The sequence below is a fragment of the Erithacus rubecula genome (genome assembly GCF_903797595.1).
Source record: "Erithacus rubecula genome assembly, chromosome: 5".
In the NCBI taxonomy this organism is placed as follows: domain Eukaryota; kingdom Metazoa; phylum Chordata; class Aves; order Passeriformes; family Muscicapidae; genus Erithacus; species Erithacus rubecula.
Window position 1 is genome coordinate 30341794 of NC_136687.1, and position 20359 is coordinate 30362152.

Below are 20359 nucleotides of genomic sequence, written 5' to 3' on the forward strand. Positions count from 1 at the left end.
CAGACCCAGTTAAAATCATGCTCTCCAGGTTCACCAAGTGGCACTAACTTTCAGAAACAGGTGCTAAATTACCCACAGTCAGCAGACTTGTCTTACATGCATTGATCCTGTGTACTTCCTGTGATTTAGTTTTCCTTTTCTTTGTTCATGTCCTGTGGCCAGCTGCCTCCTGATCCAAAGTGATATCCCAGCACATGTTACAACCATGATCATGAAAAGTCTCTGCTGGAGCACGGAACTTTCCCAGAGGATTCAGTTGAGGAGCCTTCTGTAGCATTGCTTATCCTGGGAAGGAGGTGGGAGGGACTGTGTTTTTTTAATATATTGTGTGCTTCAGAATGTATTTCCCCAAACTATATTTTTCAAATGCATTTTTAAATAAATATCCATATCTATATTCCTGGCACACAATATGTTAAAAAAGGGGGACTTACCTGAACCCCTATGGTCTGGTTCCATGCTCCAGTACAGTATCCAGAGAAGCTGTGATGTAACAACAATGTGCATATTGGGGCTTTATATCACAGTGGAAGCTGACTGCAGCATAGGTCAGTGCCACAGGACCTGAAAGAAGAAAAACAAAGCATGCTTTTAGGCATTAATGTGCTGAACACCCACCTCTTAAAGCAGGAAATAGGGGCATACTGAAGAAAAAAATGCAATTATCTATGCAGGTCCACTGAAAGGAACACTATTTCATGCAACTCTCACATAAGCATGAGAAATAAATGGTTAAGAAATTACAGACGAGGTGGAGAAGAATCTAAAAGGGACTACAAATATAACTCCCACACAGTGTTTTGAAAACATCTCTCTCTCTTTGCCCTGTTTCGACAGAATGGCTGAAATCACGTTCTGATACCACCCCCTGCTCCGAAGGCACTCACAGTCTTTGCAAAGCACCTCTCCACTGCAGTGCCTCAGGATTCTGCAGTGTCACTCCTCTTCTCCCTGGCTCTCTGCAAAGTGAAGTCATAGGAATGGATCAGCCAACCTGACTTCTCACTACCCTGCCCAGAATCCTTTGTGAACTGAAATGAGTCATCGCTCTGAAAAAATCCACAGCGCAATGTTCCAGGTTTCTCCCCGTGTCTGCACTGGCTTCTTTGTCTTTGAAATGAAGTGCCTATGCTTCTGGAACAGTGCCCAGCTGCATTGTACAGGATAACAAGCCAGCCTTCTCATTAAGTGGACAAGAAAGCTATTTACATGCATTAGCAAAGGCAAGTTAAAGCTTTAACCCTCTAGTCAAGATAAAAAAATCACTCCTAACACATCTTCTTGATGTAATGCACAACTCCCCCTATATACACAGAAATATAAATGCACAGACATATGTGGGCATACAGATACTTACACAGAGCAGTATTTTCTTTAACTATTCACTATTTATCATGACACTTACCAGTTTTAGGTCTATTAATTAAAAATATTTACTCTGTTTTGTCAGTTCTGAAGAATGCTGCAAATCTAAATGTAACAAGCAGCTCTGCTGTACACTATATCAAAGTTCTGCTGCTGCAAACTGTTAATCAAAAAATTAGAAGCAGTGGACAAGTTCTTGTAAGCTTATTTTTCATTACCCCATTCATCATTTGGCCCTGAAACCATGCCAGACAGAAAATGTCAAACTGCTCCAAGTGCCAAGGGCCAGCAGAGCTGTTTCAGCTTCTGCTACCACTGACAAAGAAAGTAATGCTCAGAATGAGGTCACTGTGTCAGGATCTCAGTGCCAGTGCTAGGTTTTCCTTTGCTTGGTGAGGATATGCTAAGGTAAAGGATCAGGAAGGCACAGAAGAAATAGGAATAGTTTATGAGATGAGAGACAGATGCTGCTGTTTCAGAGAAATATTTTTAGTTCTTCTGAGATTTTCTTTTAAAAGAAGGAAACATTTAAAATTGCCTTTATTGAAAAAGAACTATTTCTAGTCATGACCTAATCATCAAAATCAGACCAATATGTCAAAATGGAGGCACCAAAAAAAAGGAAGCTTTGCCACAAAGCACTCCTTTAAAGGTTCCTATATTCCAAGTGTTCTGAAATAGTTTGAAGCATAGGAGGCACATAATTCATAAAATTTTGAAACACAGAACTTTAGGATTCACCTGTGCCATGCTGGAACAGGCAGTTCTCCTATGTATTTCACTAAATGAACACATCAGGTGCTTAGAACCGAATGAAATACAAAAGTTGCCACCTCCCTGGCCCTATAATAACCCTGGCAGTGAAAAGGGTCCTGCCTAAAACAGGTCTGTGTTTCAAGAGGACAAGTAAATAGCTGGGTTATACAACTAACAAACATCACTTTTGCTTACAGGTCTGTGACGGTTGTTATGCAGCAAAGCCATATTGCAGATTAATTTACAAGTGTAAGGTCAAGGGGATCCTGTGCCACACCAGTAGTTACACAGTAGCCATAAACTCAGCATTAAAAGCTGGGGGCTTGCTATACACACAGTCAATAACTTTTGTGTTCCCTGAAAGGCCTCCTTCCAGGAAATCTTCCTTCAGCCTTACAAAACTTTTGCCTTCCCTGGAGCTGCAGCATCAGCCGCAACGCCTCTAATGCATCCAACTTGGTATTTACAAAGTTTTGAGTCCCCAAGATGGTCTTTAGGAAACTCTGGTTATCTACTAAATACACACCTACTTCACAGCAACAAAACCCACCCCCTGAAGAAAAAATTAAAAGTGAATTAGAAGAAGCACTTACTGAAAGAAAAAACAAAGCTCCAATCTTCTTCCCCTTTGCACCAGACAGCCTTCATGGAAAACTAAATGGGCTCATGCATGCAACACTGTTTTCACAGACATGTACAAGTACAAACTTGCAGTAGCCTTGTAACTAACACCAAAGTTAAAACACTGGCAGAAAAAAGCTAAAGGTAACACTGCAGCCTGAACATCTTTTCTCTCTAACAAATTATTCTAGCACTTGAACCCATATTATATGCTCAGGACCAACTCAACTATTTTGAACAGACTAATATAACTGCAAGCTCTTTCAGTGAGACAATTCCTCTTGTATGCATGAAGCCTATGGATATCTGGAATGCACCAAGCATGCACATGTGTCTAGGCATGCCTTTACTCAAATTCACCAATTTCCAGCACCATTATACAGCCCTTATACAGTTAACACTGATTGTGTTAACAGCAAGAAGTACCTGATACCTCAAGCATAGCGGAGAGCAAAAGAGAGAGATCAGCAGTGGAGAAAATATAAATGAGAATGTTTAGAAGAGCTGAAATTGATGGAAAAATCAGTGCTGCCATCACCAGAGATGTTACAGCAGCGTGGCCTCACAGAAGCAAGGCCTAGCCAAAATTCTGCATGCACTCCCCAGCCAGGGCAGATACCCTGTTCCTCCATCTCACATCTCCACCCCCCTGCATGATAGAGGTTGGTACCAAAACAAAAGCTGCCTTATTGACAGTGTACAGTACAAACACACCACATACTTCCCTCTGTATAACTCCATGCATGCACGTGCATCCAAATAGACCATTACAAAATACAGTATGGCCTAACATCAATCTCCATCACACACTGAGGAAGCAGATGATCTAGAAATCCCAATTTCTTTCTTTGCACACACTCAAGTTTGTCAAACTCTACATTAACTTGCATATATCCTTCAGTATTCCCAAGTCAGGGCCTTTGTCACATCCATTTCCCAGTAACTAGAGGAAAACTCAAGAGAAGGAAAGGAATATTCTTTGGTGACACACACACCCCCAAACCCACACACATATGGGTCATATGACAGAAAACACATATGATAACATATGACAGAAAACAAAAAAGCATAAAAAACAACATGGTCAAAAGAAGCCAAGAAGGTTATCAAGAGTGCAATTCCATCTCGCCTGTACCAGTTGCACACATTTCAGAGGCTAAAATTAGCCACCAGTGCTCAGCAGTTGTAGCTACAGAGACCATAGTTGTCTATCAAGGATCATAGAATATTCTGAGTTGGAAGAGACCCACAAGGATCATCAAGTCCAGCACTAGGTAAATAGCTCATAAAGAGACCAAACCTACAACCTTGGTGTTACTAGAACCATGTTCCAACCAACTGAGCTAATTTCAGTGTCAGTCATCATGATCACCTCTAAAAGAACCAACTTCATAAAGCAGGAACCATCCAGACACTACACTAGGAACACAGCCCACAAACCCTTTGGCCTCAGAAGAAACCAGATTAAGGAACATCTGAAAGACACCAACTTACACTTTTAATTTCTTTAGAAAAATCTCTTAATACTAGAAATTTTGTCCTATTAGTGTTCCACTGGTAACAACTTACTTGCAGTGTGCTAATATGTTTCGCTTGACTTACCTGAACAAATCTCCTGGTTCTTTAAGAAATCACAAGAGGAAACATGATCAGGGTACTAAATTCACTAAAATCCCAACAAGTAATGTCCATCTGTTTTTGTGCTAATGTTGTCTAGGAGCTTAATACCCTTACTTTTTTTTTTAACTCCTGCTGCTTATACCCCAATTTATTAGCAGAGAACACGCCTCCCTTCCTTCAGATCTCATTCCATTGGCTTTTAAAAAAATCACACTATTCTAATGTTCTTTTGCATTTCTGCCCTTCCTGTCCCTTTAATCCTGTTAGAGGACTCCTCTTCATTTACTCAAACTTATGTAACTTTCCTTTAAAAGCAACAACCAGAATTCTCCACCATAATCTAGTGTTCCAGCTAACCTCCCACCTGCATCGGGTACCAGGACATCGGAATTTCCTTCCTTTTAGTGGAAATACCATGCTTTTTTCCCCACAGCTGTATTTTATTGGTGGCTCTCTGTCACTCTAGAACTGAGCAAGCAGTTCCAGTTAACCTTTTTATGCTGAATGCAAGTGAGTTTGAAGCAAATATTCCTAGGTTTGACTCTCAAGACCACAATCTTTAACAGCTCTCTCTGTGGATATGATTAAGGATCTTTGATTATCCAGTTCTTCTCAGCTGTTATTCATTTTTAAGCATCTCTGCTTACCACATTCTTAAAAAGAACCTCAAAACCTAAGATGAAAAACAAACAATGCTCTAAGTGTTACCTAAAGCAGGACAGAAACATTACCCAGTGTGACACTTGCTAATACAACCACCCAGGAAAAAGCATTTGAATGAAAACATCAAGTCTTAACAGGAGAACCAAGGCAACTCCCTCCCTCAAAAAGCCCACTAGGTAAAACAATTGTGTCTTTTTAGAATTCAACTACTAAATGAGGCTTCTTTAAATTATAGCTCACTGAAAAGTATGTGATATTTTAAACCACACAGAAAGAATTCTCGAACATATTTTGTTGCTAGGACCTCAAAATGAGAAGAGAAGGGGCTTTGGGGCTTTTTCATAGAAATCTGCTACTATCAAATTAATTTGACTAATGTTAATGCTATATTGTAATCAACCACACCAACACCCCACCCCCTCAAAAACAAAGCCTGCCTGTTCTCTGGCAGCAAACAGCAAACACAAGGAAAGATAGAAGCATTTTAAAAATCTGACACTAGAGGAGGTTTGGCAAGAGAGAGTAAGCAAACGAGAAACAAAAGAAACAAAACCCAAGAAAGATAAACCTAGATGTTTTCTTGTAAGGTGGAAATGTTAGAAACACAGATAAAAATACTCCTTTCCAACTCCTTTCCACTGCCGAAAGCACAAAACCTGGCTGTTAAAAGTCTTAACCACATGTTCTTCTCTATCCTTTTCAGTTTAGCCAGAACACATTTGCAGTGTGGCTAGAGATGCTGCAGCAAACATTTAGCAAGAATCTAGTCAGCAGAAAAAATTCTTGAAAGGTGAAGTGATAATTAGCAACACAACCCAAAGACATAGTGCACTCTCTCTCATTTATATTGACTGCTGTAACCATTAAAAGATTTTCAGCCCAAAGACAGTACTGCAGTGGTTACAGCTTTTCAAACCAATAGTGATGACTGGCAGATAACATCAGGTTAAAATAAGAACCTGCAACACTGAACACAAGTCCCAAGGTACTGCAGCAGCCTTTAACAGCCCAGTTTTTCCTGGCTAGGAGAGAACTGATGAAAAGGCCAGGCATGGAATCAATTAAATTAGTGCCAAAGTGCTTTTAGAAAGAAAAGGTTAGATGCTCCAAAGACTTAGCAGTTGAGAGTTTACTGGGTCATTTTTTTCCCTGTGGTCGAAAGCAGTTTTCAATATGGCTGGAGTACCTTTAAGAAGATGTACTTTAAAGTGAAATAGAAATATTTTACACCTCAATACATGAAGAAGCTATACTAGTATATTCTGCCCCTATGATCTACCTGCATGAGGTAGATGCAATGACCCCTGCTTCCCACAGAGGTTCAAAATTCTTTCAAATTCTGTCCTTTGGTCTCACCTGTGTGGAGATTAGCTGTGAAGATGGGAATAAAGGAAATGCCATGGCACAACAGTCCAGCAACTCACCAAATCTGCTGCCTCCCTTATGCTCAATCATCTTAGAGGAAGCATTAGAAATCCAACTGCACACATTACCACTAGTGTATACTACACCTTAAAGGAAAGTGCCCTTGTTCCAGACAGAAACAGTTCTTTGCAGATCCTCAGGGACTGCCATATTTTGACTTTTATCCCAATGTGTATGACTATCAGCAAATTCAGCAACCAACACCTATATCCCCAAATAAATTACAGTACCTGGAACCAGGGGTTCCCACAATTAAAGAATTCATTGCCCATTTTACAATTTTTTTTTAACTTTTAAATTTCACTGAGCACTTATTTACAGGAAGCAGTGAACTAAAACATACAACAGATATTTTACTACTGTTAAAACAGTAATACCTCTACCTACTTCTCCATAATTTTTAAATGAAATTTCAGGAATCTGAAAATTGCCCTGTACATGAGCCATAAAACCACAGTATCCAAAAGGATAAAATTACCAATTTTACAGAGCAACCTCTCTTGCATGACTTCTTACGTACCTCCTCATTTATAGTCATAAGTTTAGACTTTTAATTACCACTCCTGACTCATCTAACACATTCACCATTGACTCCAGTAATATGCAGTGATCATGCTCCTAAAAAAGCATAAAACTTAACAAATTTAAGCACTGTTTTGTCAGTGCTCACTGCACTGCTTTATACTATAGTGCTGATGTCACTATTCTACAGAATTGCTCAGCTGTTTCACTCAGCTGTCGCTGGTCCCTTCTGAAATCCTCCTCAGCAGTCTTAATGAACCTGAACAACTGTGATCTGACAGACAGGGTTACCACTTCATTATCCATTCCATCCTTCAGATTTTTAATATAGCTATGAAACCCCAAACATTTGGTATTGATCCCTGCTGCACAAAGCACCATTAACCATTTACAGGGCCCAGAAGTGGCCATCCTTTTTTCTCCTCTGTATACTAAACTGAGCTTGACAAGACTTTTCTTTTGGACTTTCACCAAGCATTTATAAAGCACTAGAGCGTGGAGTTCTTGCGCTCCCTGAGTGTCGCTATGACCCAGTTTTCTGAAAGATGAGAGCACATAAAAATAGTTGTCTCTTTGCCCTCTTATTGAGTATAAGAGACCTAAACTAGGATATCAAGGCTAGATCCCTGAAATGATCTCAAGAGCTGATGATCTCACCTTCAACTGAACTAAACCAAAAGGCAAGCAAAAGACGAATCAAGAAAATTTCTTTAACAGACTTCACATGTAAAACAGGACTGTTTTAAAAATCATGTACCAAAAATGTTGAGATCAAAGCATAGGGGATATATAAATCCAAGCACTGAATTACTACATTTTATGCCATAGCAAGATAGTTATTTTCTAACACACTTTAAAAAAACAAAATAAGTAATTCCTTATATCTTGCACCATGTTGTAATTCCTTACTCTTAGCCATAAGAAAAAAGGCCTTATAGTACCATCATATTCTTTCAACTTCCACAGGCAGTACTTCAACTCACCCAGATCTTGTGGGCCTGAGGGTACCTCTGACTTAGGTAAAAAATGTCTCAATCAGAACCAGAGCTTGAGAAGGCTCTCTACTTCAAAAGCATTTCTGATTATTAGTAAACATGGCACTGCACATGGTGAAAGGGATGATACATACTCCTCTCTCACTGGCCATCCCCTTTGTGAGACTGGAACTGCTGCACAGACCAGCCCTTGGAAACATCTACAGGGGATGCAAGTAATTCTGAATGCACTTTTTGAAACCCCTGTTGCTCTTCCTGACAGGCTACAAGTTTTAAAGAGTTGATATAGAGGCTACTAAAGAAAAAACTAGGCTGTAAAGACTGAATTAGCAGCAGAAGAAGACAGGAGAGAAAAACAAGAAATAAAGTAAGAAAGAAAGAAAGAATACAGGAAAGGTTAAAAGGAAATGCGAGGAAAGAGCTGATTTTTGTTTGATTCTTAAAGCAGGCAATGCAGCATCTGAGATGTTACCTCTGAAAGAAGACTTGTTAAAAGAATCCAAATGCTTAGGAGGGCTAAATGGAAGCAGAGATAATAACTGAATAGTGAGAAATAAAATCAGTACCTCCAGCTATAGGAAGTCTGGGGAAAAAATAAGGATCTACAGAATTTCTGGAATAAGCAAAGTAGGAATGGTTGTGTGTATTAGTGAAGAAATAAGTGAACAAAGGACAGTTGTTCTGTGACAGCTGATCTGCATGTGCTCTGCATCCACTTGGTGCTTGCCTTTGTTTTGTTTTCTGGGCTGACCTTCACCCCCTGCCACACAAAGGATTCAGTGAAAGCCTCCACTCAAAGTCTCAATCAAAAGCCTTGCCTGAGCCCAGGTGCCAATGACCCAGCAAAGACAGCATCCCCAGCAGAGCACCAGGCTCCTGCCAAGGGTACCTGCATATTATTGCACTGCCCTGGAAAGAGCCCTCCTCCCCTCCCTGTGCCTTGAACAGGCAGAAGAGCTGAAAAGAAACATTTAGCTTCATATCCAAAAGGCTGCTTTTAAGCTTTTATTTTGAAAGATCAAAGCTAGGGGAAGGGTGGGAGCTTACAGGACAGTAAAGTTGAGAGTAAATTAGTAGTGTGCATGCTAATAAGACACACATACAACATCACTAAGGGAGCATGTTAATGGTTTGGGCAGTTTGAATGGAAACATGTGAAAGCAGTTAAGCATGTCATCACCAATGCTGCCTTTAGAAGTGTTCTGCTGCTTTATGAGCAGCTCTTCAAAACACACATGCACATGTAGTTTCATCCAAAGATAGGGTATTCCACAAGACCTTGAAAATGTGAGGCTACCCAAAGGGTGTCCTGCATGGTCTGCAAAGCCTATGCAAAATTTGTGTGAATTTTTTCTTTAAACTGTGGTATTTCATTTCTGGTGCTGCATTTAACTGAGTTATTCCAACATAGATTTGTTATGCAGTATCCAGTTTGCTCATCCACATGCTCAGAACGTAATTTGGAAAACAACTGTGTAATAAGGATAAGATAGAAACTGACCTCAGGATTTTAGTCTAAAAGACTAATTTACTTGGTGTAACTATACCTATGTAAATAACCATTTATTCTGCAGTAAGAGTGTTTTGTTTACCCTGCTTTAGCTTATACAAATTCCAGAAGTTTTATCAATGAGTTTGGTAGTATATGCATAATCCTGCTAAATTCATCTGCATGACCTTTTGTATCATGCATAAAAAGGTGAAAGTAAAAAATGTAATAATCAATAGTAAAAATAAAATACTAATTTTGTCACAAGCAAGCATATGTCTTCCTGTTGTTCAATCATATGATCTCAAATGCATTAAAAAACTAAATGTTTAAACAAAGGATTTAACTTTCTACTAGTATTTTTTTTCTGGGTTCTGATAGCTTCAGTCTTCAAGAGTATATAACCACTGACATTTTGAGTTGCAAGTACTATTTCTGTAAAATCTTCCTGTTATGGAAAAAGGCAGAGATAGTAAAGGAGCCAAATGTGGCTTCTATTGCCATATGTTGTTTCTAATAGTCACAGCTTGAGTTTCAAAACTGATGTAGATTTTAATTTCCCTTTATCTCCATTGAGTGCTGCTGTACTATCAGTACTTCTTAAAATCAAGACTTATTAAGAAGCCTAATTTTAGGCACTCGTTTCTCGAACATGGCAAAAAAGCTCACACTCAAATGTAAAAAGAATCCAGACATATATTTGGAAATACCTGAAAGTCTTTGACACATCTCCTTCATACTTCAGTTTACAAACAAGAGCCTAAAAGTCTGCTTTAGGGCAGAGAAGTTTGAATGTGATTTACATGTATTTTGCCTGGTGATGACAAACATTTTTTGATGGAAATTTTGATGGAATTAGTGTTTCCAAGAAAAGTTTGGGGGTTGCAAAATAATATTCTTAAGAGGTAAACAGAATAAGAAGTTCTTGCTGTTAGAGAATATAATTCTGGTATTCTTCATGGTTATCTCTGGAGACTGAGGATACAAAAGTATCCTCAGTGTAGCTTCCCAGTGACAGTTTTCTTCCTGATAACATAATTCTTTCAAGGGCACAAATTACCCTGTAAACATAATCACCACATATTTTCCCCTCACACACAGCTTCTGATTGTCTCATTCATCACCTAGGTAGACAGACATTATGCAATTTTGTTTGCCACATACAGCTCCTCAGGAAGCATTTCCAGAATACCAAAGGGATATAAACTGCCCCCCAGGCCCCAGAGTTCCATCTTCACCTATGGCTTCCACCAACAATGAAGTCACAGCATTGCCTTTCTGATATCACAGCATTCTCTGTAGCAACAGCCTATGAGGTCACAAATAAAGGATTATCACTTTGTTGCAGGATTAAGGGAACTAAGAAGCTGGTCTGTCAGGAGATGGGTTTTACTCCAAATAATGGGCATTAGGAAAATGCTGAAAATAAATGGGTTGTAAATTGTCTTTGTCTGGCATGCACCCTTTTTTCAATAATACTGTAAAATAAGGTATTGCTTTCATTAACAGCTCCTAAGTAATGGAATGAACTGCAGGGTACCTCCTGAGCTATTACATGGGAGATGAAAACTGAAACAACTTTCTTATCTTTGCACTCCTCAGTTATTTGATGATTTTGCAAGTGTAGACACCAGTCAGACCACTCTGCTCAAGAGTCTGCTGGTTAGTTTATTCACAAGTGTTCAAAGCTAGTAATAAGTTTCAAAAAGTGACTAGAAAAAAAAAAATACAAAAGGAAGTCCGGAAATATCTGCTAGTGGAAGGAGGGATGAAAGGAAGGATGATACTGGATGACAAAAGACTTACTACATCATTCACAGAAATCCTATGACCCATGCATGCTTGCACATGCAGACTTTTCCCTTACTTTTGAAGTAATTACCCACTTTTCTAGATGCCTGGAAATTCGGGCTGCCCGATGTCTGGAAATTGGCTACTATATGCATATACTCTTATCTCACATAAGTGAGCAGCAGATCCAACACATCAGGTATACTATGTATGCATAATTTATCCCTGAGGGACTGTCCCAGATTTTAAGATTAACATCTAAAAATCCTGAAACACCCTTGACTTGTAATTTTCAGTCTGACCCGTGATACAACCAGTACAAGCAATTGTACAGTGTGAGAATATCTTGCAACTTCAGGAAGATTTTTTACTAAGGTCTTACTTTCAGCTTATGGCAGCTGGACACAGATGCTTCCAGCATTATGCGTGTAGGCACTAATACCAATTTCCATTCTAGAAATGGAAGAAAACATTGGACAGATTTGCATTAGCTGATCAAGACTTCACCTGGAGTCTCACCCACCAGTCTGGAAAATTTGTATTTCTATTTTGCAGCAGGACAACTATTAAAAATGTTGAGAAGAAACAACGCAGACGGAGTGACAAGATGTTTCACAGCGTTTTAAATAAGCTTTGAAATTTTGCAACCTATTTAAAAACGTTGTTTCTTTTGCCCTCCAGCACTAGTAATAAAGAAGCTCAAAGGAAGTGCTTAGATAGACTAGACTTACTCGCTTTGCCACTAAGCTCTGCAGCTTTCTAGGGCTGTCAGAAGCGGCGGGGCCGGGCCGCGCCGTGAGACACGAACCACCGCGCTCAGCCGAGCTCCGCGCACCCGGGACGCGGCAGAGCCGCTCAGCCTGTACCAGCACCGCCGCTCGCTAGCGGCCCCGCACCTGCCCGCGCTAATGAGAGCCTGTACAGGGCACGGCACCAGCCGCGCCTCCCTCCCTCCCTCCCGCGGGCAGCGCTGCCCGCCGGAGCACCCGCCCGCCGGCGAGGCGGAGGGCAGCGCAGCTCCCGCCGCCCTGCGCTGCTGACGGAGCTTTAACGCGCTGCAAGGCGGGCAAACGAGCCAAACGGGGAAGGAGCGCCCATCCCATCGCATCCCAGCCTGGCGGCCCCCGGGGCCGCGGTACCTATGAGCGGCACCTCCGCCCGCCGCCATGGCAACGCGGGGCCGTTCCCTGCATCTCCCATCCCGAACCCTTCACGGAAAGCTGACAACGCTCCGGGGCGCCTGAAACAGGGAGAATAAATACGCGCCTAGCCGGAAGATGGGACGCTACTCCCACCTTTGCACGACATTTTCAACCAAAACCCAGCGCGGTGTTCTTCTCCTGCGAAGGCCACCCACGTCCAAGCCATTTTGGATGCATGAGCAACTCCCACAGGACACGCACCCCTATGAGCTGCTGCTACTGCCGCCTCAGGAACGGCCAAAATCCCAGAGAGGGAGAGCTCAGTAACAAAAATAAAAGAAGGGGGGTTTTGTTGATTAGTTTCTTTTGCCTGGAGGTCATGGGGCTTTGTGGTTTTGTTTGAGGTGGTTGATTTTACTTGATGGTAAAGCAGATTTCCATCCCCTTCATCTATAAGCACTCTGTCATCACAAGAAACCATGGGGTTGGTACTCCAAAAAAGCAATGCAGGCATGAAAAACCCTTTGCCTCCCAGAGGGCAGTGGTGTGATGGGTCATGTGCCGTTGATGCCAGAAATAAACCTGAAGAGACATTGACACTAAATCCACCTCCTGCTTCAAAAGTATTACAAAATACCGATCAAGTATTTTATGCAACTTTTCAATATAATGTGGCTTCATGATTGATCCAAGGTTTTTGTTGCCTTGTTTTTAGAGTTTAAGGGGGTCAAAGGACCAACAGCAAAACACTCCTCTCTGGTTGCTATTGAGTAGAATCTGAACTCGTACAAAAACTTCAGCTGATTTGCCACCCATATTTAGAAGGAAATAATTGCTAAAAAGGGCAACCATACTAGAAATGTTTTTGCACAAGAAGTGTAGAAAGACCCACTTGTCTATTTTAAACGGATGCAGAAGGTTCTGTGACCAAAACATGGTTTGTCAAAACAGTGACCAGCACACATGCTGAAAACCACAGCTATAGAGCAAATCAGAAAGCTGAATCAAACCACCTTCTCCATCTCCCTTGGTTTCATCAAAAGCAAGCAGGAGAATTAGTTTATGAAGGCAAATCACAGGGTAACAATAGGTGCTTACTGTGGACCCTGAGGATGAATTTCAAGCTTGCTCTGAACCTGGGCTGAACCTTTCTTCACAAGTGTATATGTGCATCTTGTTTTTTCAGGCCGCTGTATCTCATGGTCCTCAGGCATCAGCAACATGCACAGCCTAACCACACCTAGCTGATGGATATTTAGAAGAAAGCTAAAGCAGTATTACAGTCACAGTAATTGGGTGTTTGGGACACTGCTGGGCAAACACTGGTAAGACACAGGAGGTGTTTGCAGCATGCTATGGTCCAGAATCAGCACCATGACCTCATCCCCCTCCAGCGCTCAGGCACAGAGGGAGCTGAGATCAGACTAGCAGCCAGTTAAGCACTCATTCAGCCTGAATTTCAATATTCCTCTCTTTATAAGATCACTCACTGGTTTAATTACTTAAGGAAGATGTGCAAATGCTGTAATTCCAAACGTTGACATACAAACCATTACTGGAGCTAAGGTGAACCAAATAGAAACTTTTCACTTGAACAATTGATTTAAAAGATCAAGAAGATAACTCAGCTGAGTAATATCAATTTTGAAAGGCAATTGTCAACCCCTCCAAGCAAGACTGAGAACTACTTGATGGCAGCACAAGTGCTGGGATCTCCCTCGCCCTGCAACTACACACTGGTCATGCACACACAATATCCACAAGACCATTGGCACTGCCCTTTCATAATAATGAGTGGGAATAAAACAACCGACCAACCAAATAAAAACTCCTCTATAAATCCAATTTCCCCATGCCAGACAGTATAAAAAAGCAAGAGCAGATGATTCTTATGATCATGCAACCTCTGGCATACAGGAAATCCCAAGCCAAGACTCAGCAACGAAGCTACAAGCCAAGACAGTGCAAAGAAAAAGCCATATGACCATAATGTGTCTGAAACATTTTTTAGCCTATACATCAATTTCACATAGTATTGCTTTGGCTTCTCTGTTTGCCAATAATCTCCGACACCTTACATGCTGGCAATTGTATTTCCTTCACTAATGTCACTGACAACCATTGCTTTCTCTCAAAGTCATATATAAGGAAATGGTTCTTTAGTGGATGACAATTGTTTTGTCTGGCATTTTACAAGATCTGGAAGATTGGCACTGCCTGAAGGACTTCACAGCCGAGCTCAGACAGAGCCAGCATGTTTCAGATACATTCGTTATCTGTGAGGCCATGGAAGCAATAAGATCACTTCCTCCTTGCAATCTTCAGCTTAACATACTCATCAATTACTGCTATTTTTACAGTTACTTTGGAAAAAGAAAAAAAGCCTCATAATGATTTTATCAGTTTTGGTGTTTGACTTTGTGACAATCCACCTACCTTCAGTTATTAAATATTTATGATTCCTTTTTCCCTCAAATACAGGAGGAAGAATTTGGCAATCAACCAGGGAGGACAAACTGACTGACAACAGCTTACAGCTAAACTAGCAACTGCTCAACCAAATTGTACCATCCATAGAAGATCTGCCATAACTATTAGCTTGAGGATGATAAACCTATAATCAATAGCCATGATTTCTATTGGCATATCTTGTTTGCATTTCAAGAAAATAATAAAATAATCTGATGCTCACATATTTCTGTAGCATTTGAAAGCAAAGGATGCCTTAGCTTTCTCCACATAGTTTCTGCTAACTGAAACCCTGGAATCATCTAATTACTATCTCCACATATAGGATTTGCCAAGATACTAAAATTCTGAAGTTGCAAGCTTACAGATGTTTTTCGCTCTTTTCTCTTTCACTGCTATGTAGGAAAGATTATGGCAAAGATTAACTAGACTAGGCACTTAATTTGTTCCAACTTCTTACCTCTCTCAGAGGCTGGTTTAAAAATGTCAACCAGAATTGAACCAATGATCATCAAGCAAATTAATTACAGAAAGAACTAAATTTGAGACTCTGCACTTACCAGTAAGAAATCCAGGAGTTTCTCAAACAGCACACCTGGATTCTTACAACCACCAGGAAAAGCTCCAGGGCAGATCTAGCACACTCTACACTACTAACTCCTGCAGGCTAGTTTAGTTCCTAAACAGCAACAGGAAAACAGCTTTGATTCAAAAGCAAGGAATGATCAACTTGTTGGAAAGCTACTCAAGACATCTGTGCTACATTCAGTGCTGTGACTAGAACTAACATAAATGTATCTGATCAGATTCATTCTGCCCATGTGGGAGAGCTCACTGACCATTCACATAGTTTTTGTGGTCTGTGTTTAACACTGTGGTTCAGCAGTTACTCGGTTCACATTAACAGAGCTGACCAGGTCAGAAAGCCCCTAGTGCATGTCATACCCTAGATACATGTTTAGACCCCTTAGACTTCATTTAGTTTGAAATTTAAGTACCTTGAAAATCTTACTGAATAGTTTCTGCAAAATGGTATCTCCCAAGCCAGAAATCTTTCATTTACAAGACAGCAAAAGGGTTAAACAGGAAATAAAAACACCAAACATATCCATCCTTGAAACACTCATGTCAGATGTATGATGGAAATTATGTACTCATCTGTTCTAAAACCTGACAAGAAAATCTGGAAAATACTGTTGTGTATCATAATTGCTACTTTAGATGGCCTGAGGAATCCATCACCACACTGGTATTTCTCCTTTGTTCACAGGAAAATGAAGGTCCTTGCACCGTCAAGACATCATTTGTCAAAGCATTCATCATAGATGTCCAACTGCACAACAGACCTACCCAACCAAAAGGCCATCCATTGCCCTCCTCATCCAGGCAGTGGAGAAGCAGGACCTCCTGCTCTGGGAGCCAGCAGTTATAGGTAAGAACTGCTCAGTTATCACAAAACTGCATGGTGATATGGCACTCACCACTAAAATGAGTGACAGAATCACCATCCTGACAGCAGGTCCACATGACAGCTGGAATTTTCAAAGGGCTTTAAAAAGGTTTACTAAATTCTATTCATTTTCATGACATCTGAGTTCAGGTCTATCAGCACTGGTTTTAGGGCAAGTTTTGCAAAAGCAAGCCTGATTTGTCATATCCGACCAACAAGACTTGAACAAAGTAAGGACATGCAGCTGCAATAAACAAGGATATAAGTAGCAAGCACACATGCCAAGGATATGTTTAAAAATAGTGCTGTTCTTACAGAGACAGCATGTACCCATTTTCTTCAGCAGTACCAAATATCTGGTAAAACCCATCACTTGCAATAACTGAGATTCTCAAGGAATATGGTCTATTAGACATCAGATACTGACCATTCTAGTGGAAAATAATATGCAGAAGACAAGGAGAATCCTGCATTTCTCCATGCACTGCTGGAATATCTCCCCAAAACACAGATGATATAGTCATAATGAATGGCAGACATCCTACTGTGTAGAATAGAATTCCACTGATATTTAACTGTATCAGAAAACCATACTTTTTATGTATTCCTTTTAGAAAGAGGGAGAAATATTTTGACAAATGTCAGAACTTCCTGTTATGGCATTCCTGGAAGAAGTGTTTCTTTCTCTCCTTTCAAATTAGTTTGTTCTAAAAGACTGCATTAGGTAGAGCAATATTTAAAACATTTAAACAGTCAAATTTGAAACAAACCAGTCTGATCCTGCTGGAATTAAGTGTTCTATGTGATCTAAAAATACTGGCTTTCAGATTTTCTTCCACATGAAATCTGTCTACTTTGGAGCTCTGTTTCAAATCAGAAAACAATTTCCTTTTAATCCCAAAACCTCCACAAAATAGAGCCTCTGTCTACTAGTCAACTGTAAACAAGCCTCAAATTTTATAAAACAAGTTTCAACATATGTCCTTACAAGAATATCCAGTATCGTGTATTTCCTCATGTGAAACTTGAGAATCTTAATACATTAGTTTAAAATGAAAACTTTCATTTAGTCTGAGCAGGGTTGAAACATTTTTGCCTTGTTCTGCATCTCAATCTGTGTTTTATTAATTTATCTTGTGAACACAAGTCTTGATTGACTTGCATGTGTTTATAAATATGTATGTACAACTCAGAGTAGGAAAGCAGCAACAGCATTACATCAGCCTCAACACCTGCACCATGTTGACTGAAGCAGAGAAGACTGCCTATTGTTTCTCTTTCTTACTAATGTCTGCCTTCCCAGCCTTACAAACACCCTACTGCTCTGCCAGTAACATAAATCATGCTGACTCTTTTTGACTTGCAATTTCCACTGTGACTGGAGAGGCAGGTCTTAGAAGAAAAAAAATCACACAAAACCCCGACAAAAAACTGAAAGACTGAAAATATCTAACAAATATTCTTACGATTTTTATAATGACATTTGCCCCAAGTGCCCATTTGTATGGAAAATGTTTAAATTGCTTCATTTAAAAAAGTCTACAGTCCTAAGGGAGCTTTTAGAATTATATACAAAACATTTTCATGCAGATGTAGGGCATTAAGTACTTCATGCATGCAAGAAGAAAAAAAAGCTTGAAGAAATGTTTCAAGAAGAAAACAGGAATATTTTAAGTCTGAGACAGAAATCTTGTTCATCACACTCACAGAGCAAACAAACTGAAAAGAAACCAAAAGGAAACAGCTGAGATACTATACAACAGATTCTCTCCAAAAACTTAGCATCTAATGTGACTGTCTCAACAATTCTTCTAAGCTAAAATGTAAACCTTAAAAGATACCTAATTTTGCACTACACAAGTTTACTACTCTTCAAGCTAAGCTATGAATTTAGGGAGAACAGTAAGGATTCAAATCAGCCAGCACTCAGGGAGACAATCACCATATATCATCCAGGAAACAAGAGTTTCAGCAAACAGAAAATCCAGACTGGAACTGAGACCAAGACTGCTAGCCATGACAGATGTTAGTAATGGCACAGTCTTCTAAGAGGAACAGTGGGGACAAAATTTGGTTTAAAAATTGATCACTTATGGGAAGTGAACTTTTGGGTTTAATGGTCACCTGCAGCAGTTGCAAGAGGTGGGACACAAAAACCCCAAGTGCATCTATCTTCAGAATCAGGCCCCTACCAGAAGGCAGCTGTGGGAAGGATGTTAGCTGGAAAATCATCTGAATACCTGGAACACAGGCTACAAAGGAGCAAGCATTAAGACAAATCCCTTCAGGGCAGCAGGACTGCTTTGAAAATGTTTATTTTTAATTTCAATCTTGATTCTGAAGTGATTACATCATGCCACAAGCAAAGGAACCAGAATGGCAATGTTGTCTAGAGCATGATTTCATCCTCCCTGCCTTGCAAGTTGCTTATCAGCTCAGAAGGGCACTGTCAAGCTTAGCAGCACAGGCTTGCTGCTGGAAGAATGTGGAGCTAGCAGGGTTTTTCAGGTCAGGCTGGTACAGTGCTGCAGATTAAGCAACTTCAGTGAATGAGGTGGGAGTCTTGGGAGCAGACAATTTGCTCCTGGGAATAAGATTCAGAGCACCTAACCAAGCATTCAGATAGGAAGGGACTGCCAGCTCTCAGTTTGCTCCTACTTTGATGTTCAAGGGATCGGAAAAGGTAACCTTCCTGAAAGTGAACAAATCATACTAAGCAAAGCATTCTGTATCACCCATTTCTAAAGTATACAAAAATACTGTGGAAAAACAAGTTTTGGTTGCTGAATGGGAAAAGCACCCAAACTGTTTTAAAGATCTGCTATGGTTTTGTCTTAAAGCTCAGCAATGCTCAAAGCCCATGAAAAGTTGCCATTTTCTCACTGCTCATGAGCATATCAAATAGTAATAATAAACAAGCTTTGTGAAAAGAGGATCCAGTTGGTGGACAGGTTCTTGAAACCTGGACACAACATTCAGGCATTGTCTGTCATTTCTGTGATCTCATGCCTGAGCTCTGCTGTCAAGAGTAGATTATCTGCAAGTCTTTCTACTGCCTCTTGTTGGAGCCCAGATCCTTAATAGCATCATTTAATATTCATATCTATTACCAAGATGTAAAAGAGACAAGTCTTGTGACATAATTCCTGCCTTTCACAAAGTGAACCACCTAACACCAGCTGTTTTAAATGTCAATTTAATGATAAATAGTGTCTCACAAAACAAGGTAGACATACCACTGGAAATGTCCCCATGCCTCTCTTGTATTGGATGCATCATTCTTGTAACCTTGCAACAGTCAGGGCTATTCATTAACCAGCTATTAGCTGAAAAAAATAAAATGTCCATTAAAAAGTAGCACCAACTTCCTGAAAGTGTAATAAACTGAGACACAGGTAAATGTTCAGAAGCAGAAAAGTATTTTAGCTAAAATCTTCATCCTGAACCTCTGTTTTATCTAACTGGATTTTGTGCTTTTGTTGAAAGCTGCATCAATAATCCAGGTAAATTGTGAGCATGTGAAAAGAGAAAAAAAAAAAAAAAAAGAAAAGAGGAAAAAAAGAAAAAGAAAATTATGATCTTTCAGGAATAACCCAGATGCTGCCATTCAACCAGAAAGAATTCCTTATGCTGGGAATTAATTTTGTGCCACCTTCTGTTATAAACCCAAAGGATGCACACAACAATATATGGGTGAAAGTGATTTAAAATGTGTTTCTAGTAGTGCTTGAATGAAGACCTGGTTCTGGAAATATTCACAGAAACTGTTTCCATTTGTTAAAGCCATTATACCTATTCTCTGACTAACCCCCTTGCACCCTCTAAAAAAAGGGGGTGGGGGAGGAGAGGGAACCAAAGCAAAATCCAACAAAACAAATAAAACCCAAGAGAACAATTAAATGTTTTGATGTGACAAATGCCAGACTCCAAAGCTCATAAATGTGCTTGAACAATGCATTTGAAACTCTCATCCCAGCACCTTGCATCTTCAAATAATCTCCTGAGCTCATTCAAAATGCAAGCACTTTAAATGTACAAACATGGAAAGAAC

The 20359-nt window shown here is 40.1% G+C and overlaps 2 protein-coding genes across 9 annotated transcripts in view; one reads left to right on the plus strand and one right to left on the minus strand.

Moving 5' to 3' along the window:
• The window catches only part of CASP3 (caspase 3), a 180485-nt gene extending 174439 nt beyond the window's left edge, over positions 1–6046 (plus strand). The window contains exon 9 of the transcript XR_013774237.1: positions 6033–6046. The gene's annotated coding sequence lies outside the window, so the exon portion shown is untranslated. The remainder of the gene's footprint in view (positions 1–6032) is intronic.
• Positions 1–20359, minus strand: part of STOX2 (storkhead box 2) — a 141563-nt gene that overhangs the window by 25449 nt on the left and 95755 nt on the right. The window contains exons 1-3 of one of the 8 annotated variants that reach the window (XM_079305631.1): positions 10517–10616; positions 888–959; positions 435–564 (exon numbers count right to left, since the gene is read on the minus strand). The exons of 3 other annotated variants lie outside the window; for them this stretch is intronic. In XM_079305631.1, coding sequence (XP_079161757.1) covers positions 435–507 — 73 coding nt within the window. In that variant the 5' untranslated portion in view covers positions 508–564; positions 888–959; positions 10517–10616. Of the gene's footprint in view, positions 1–434; positions 565–887; positions 960–6970; positions 7053–10516; positions 10638–19544; positions 19635–20359 lie in introns of those variants that run through there. 4 more of the 8 variants (XM_079305632.1, XM_079305627.1, XM_079305633.1 and 1 more) reach the window with 4 other exon arrangements.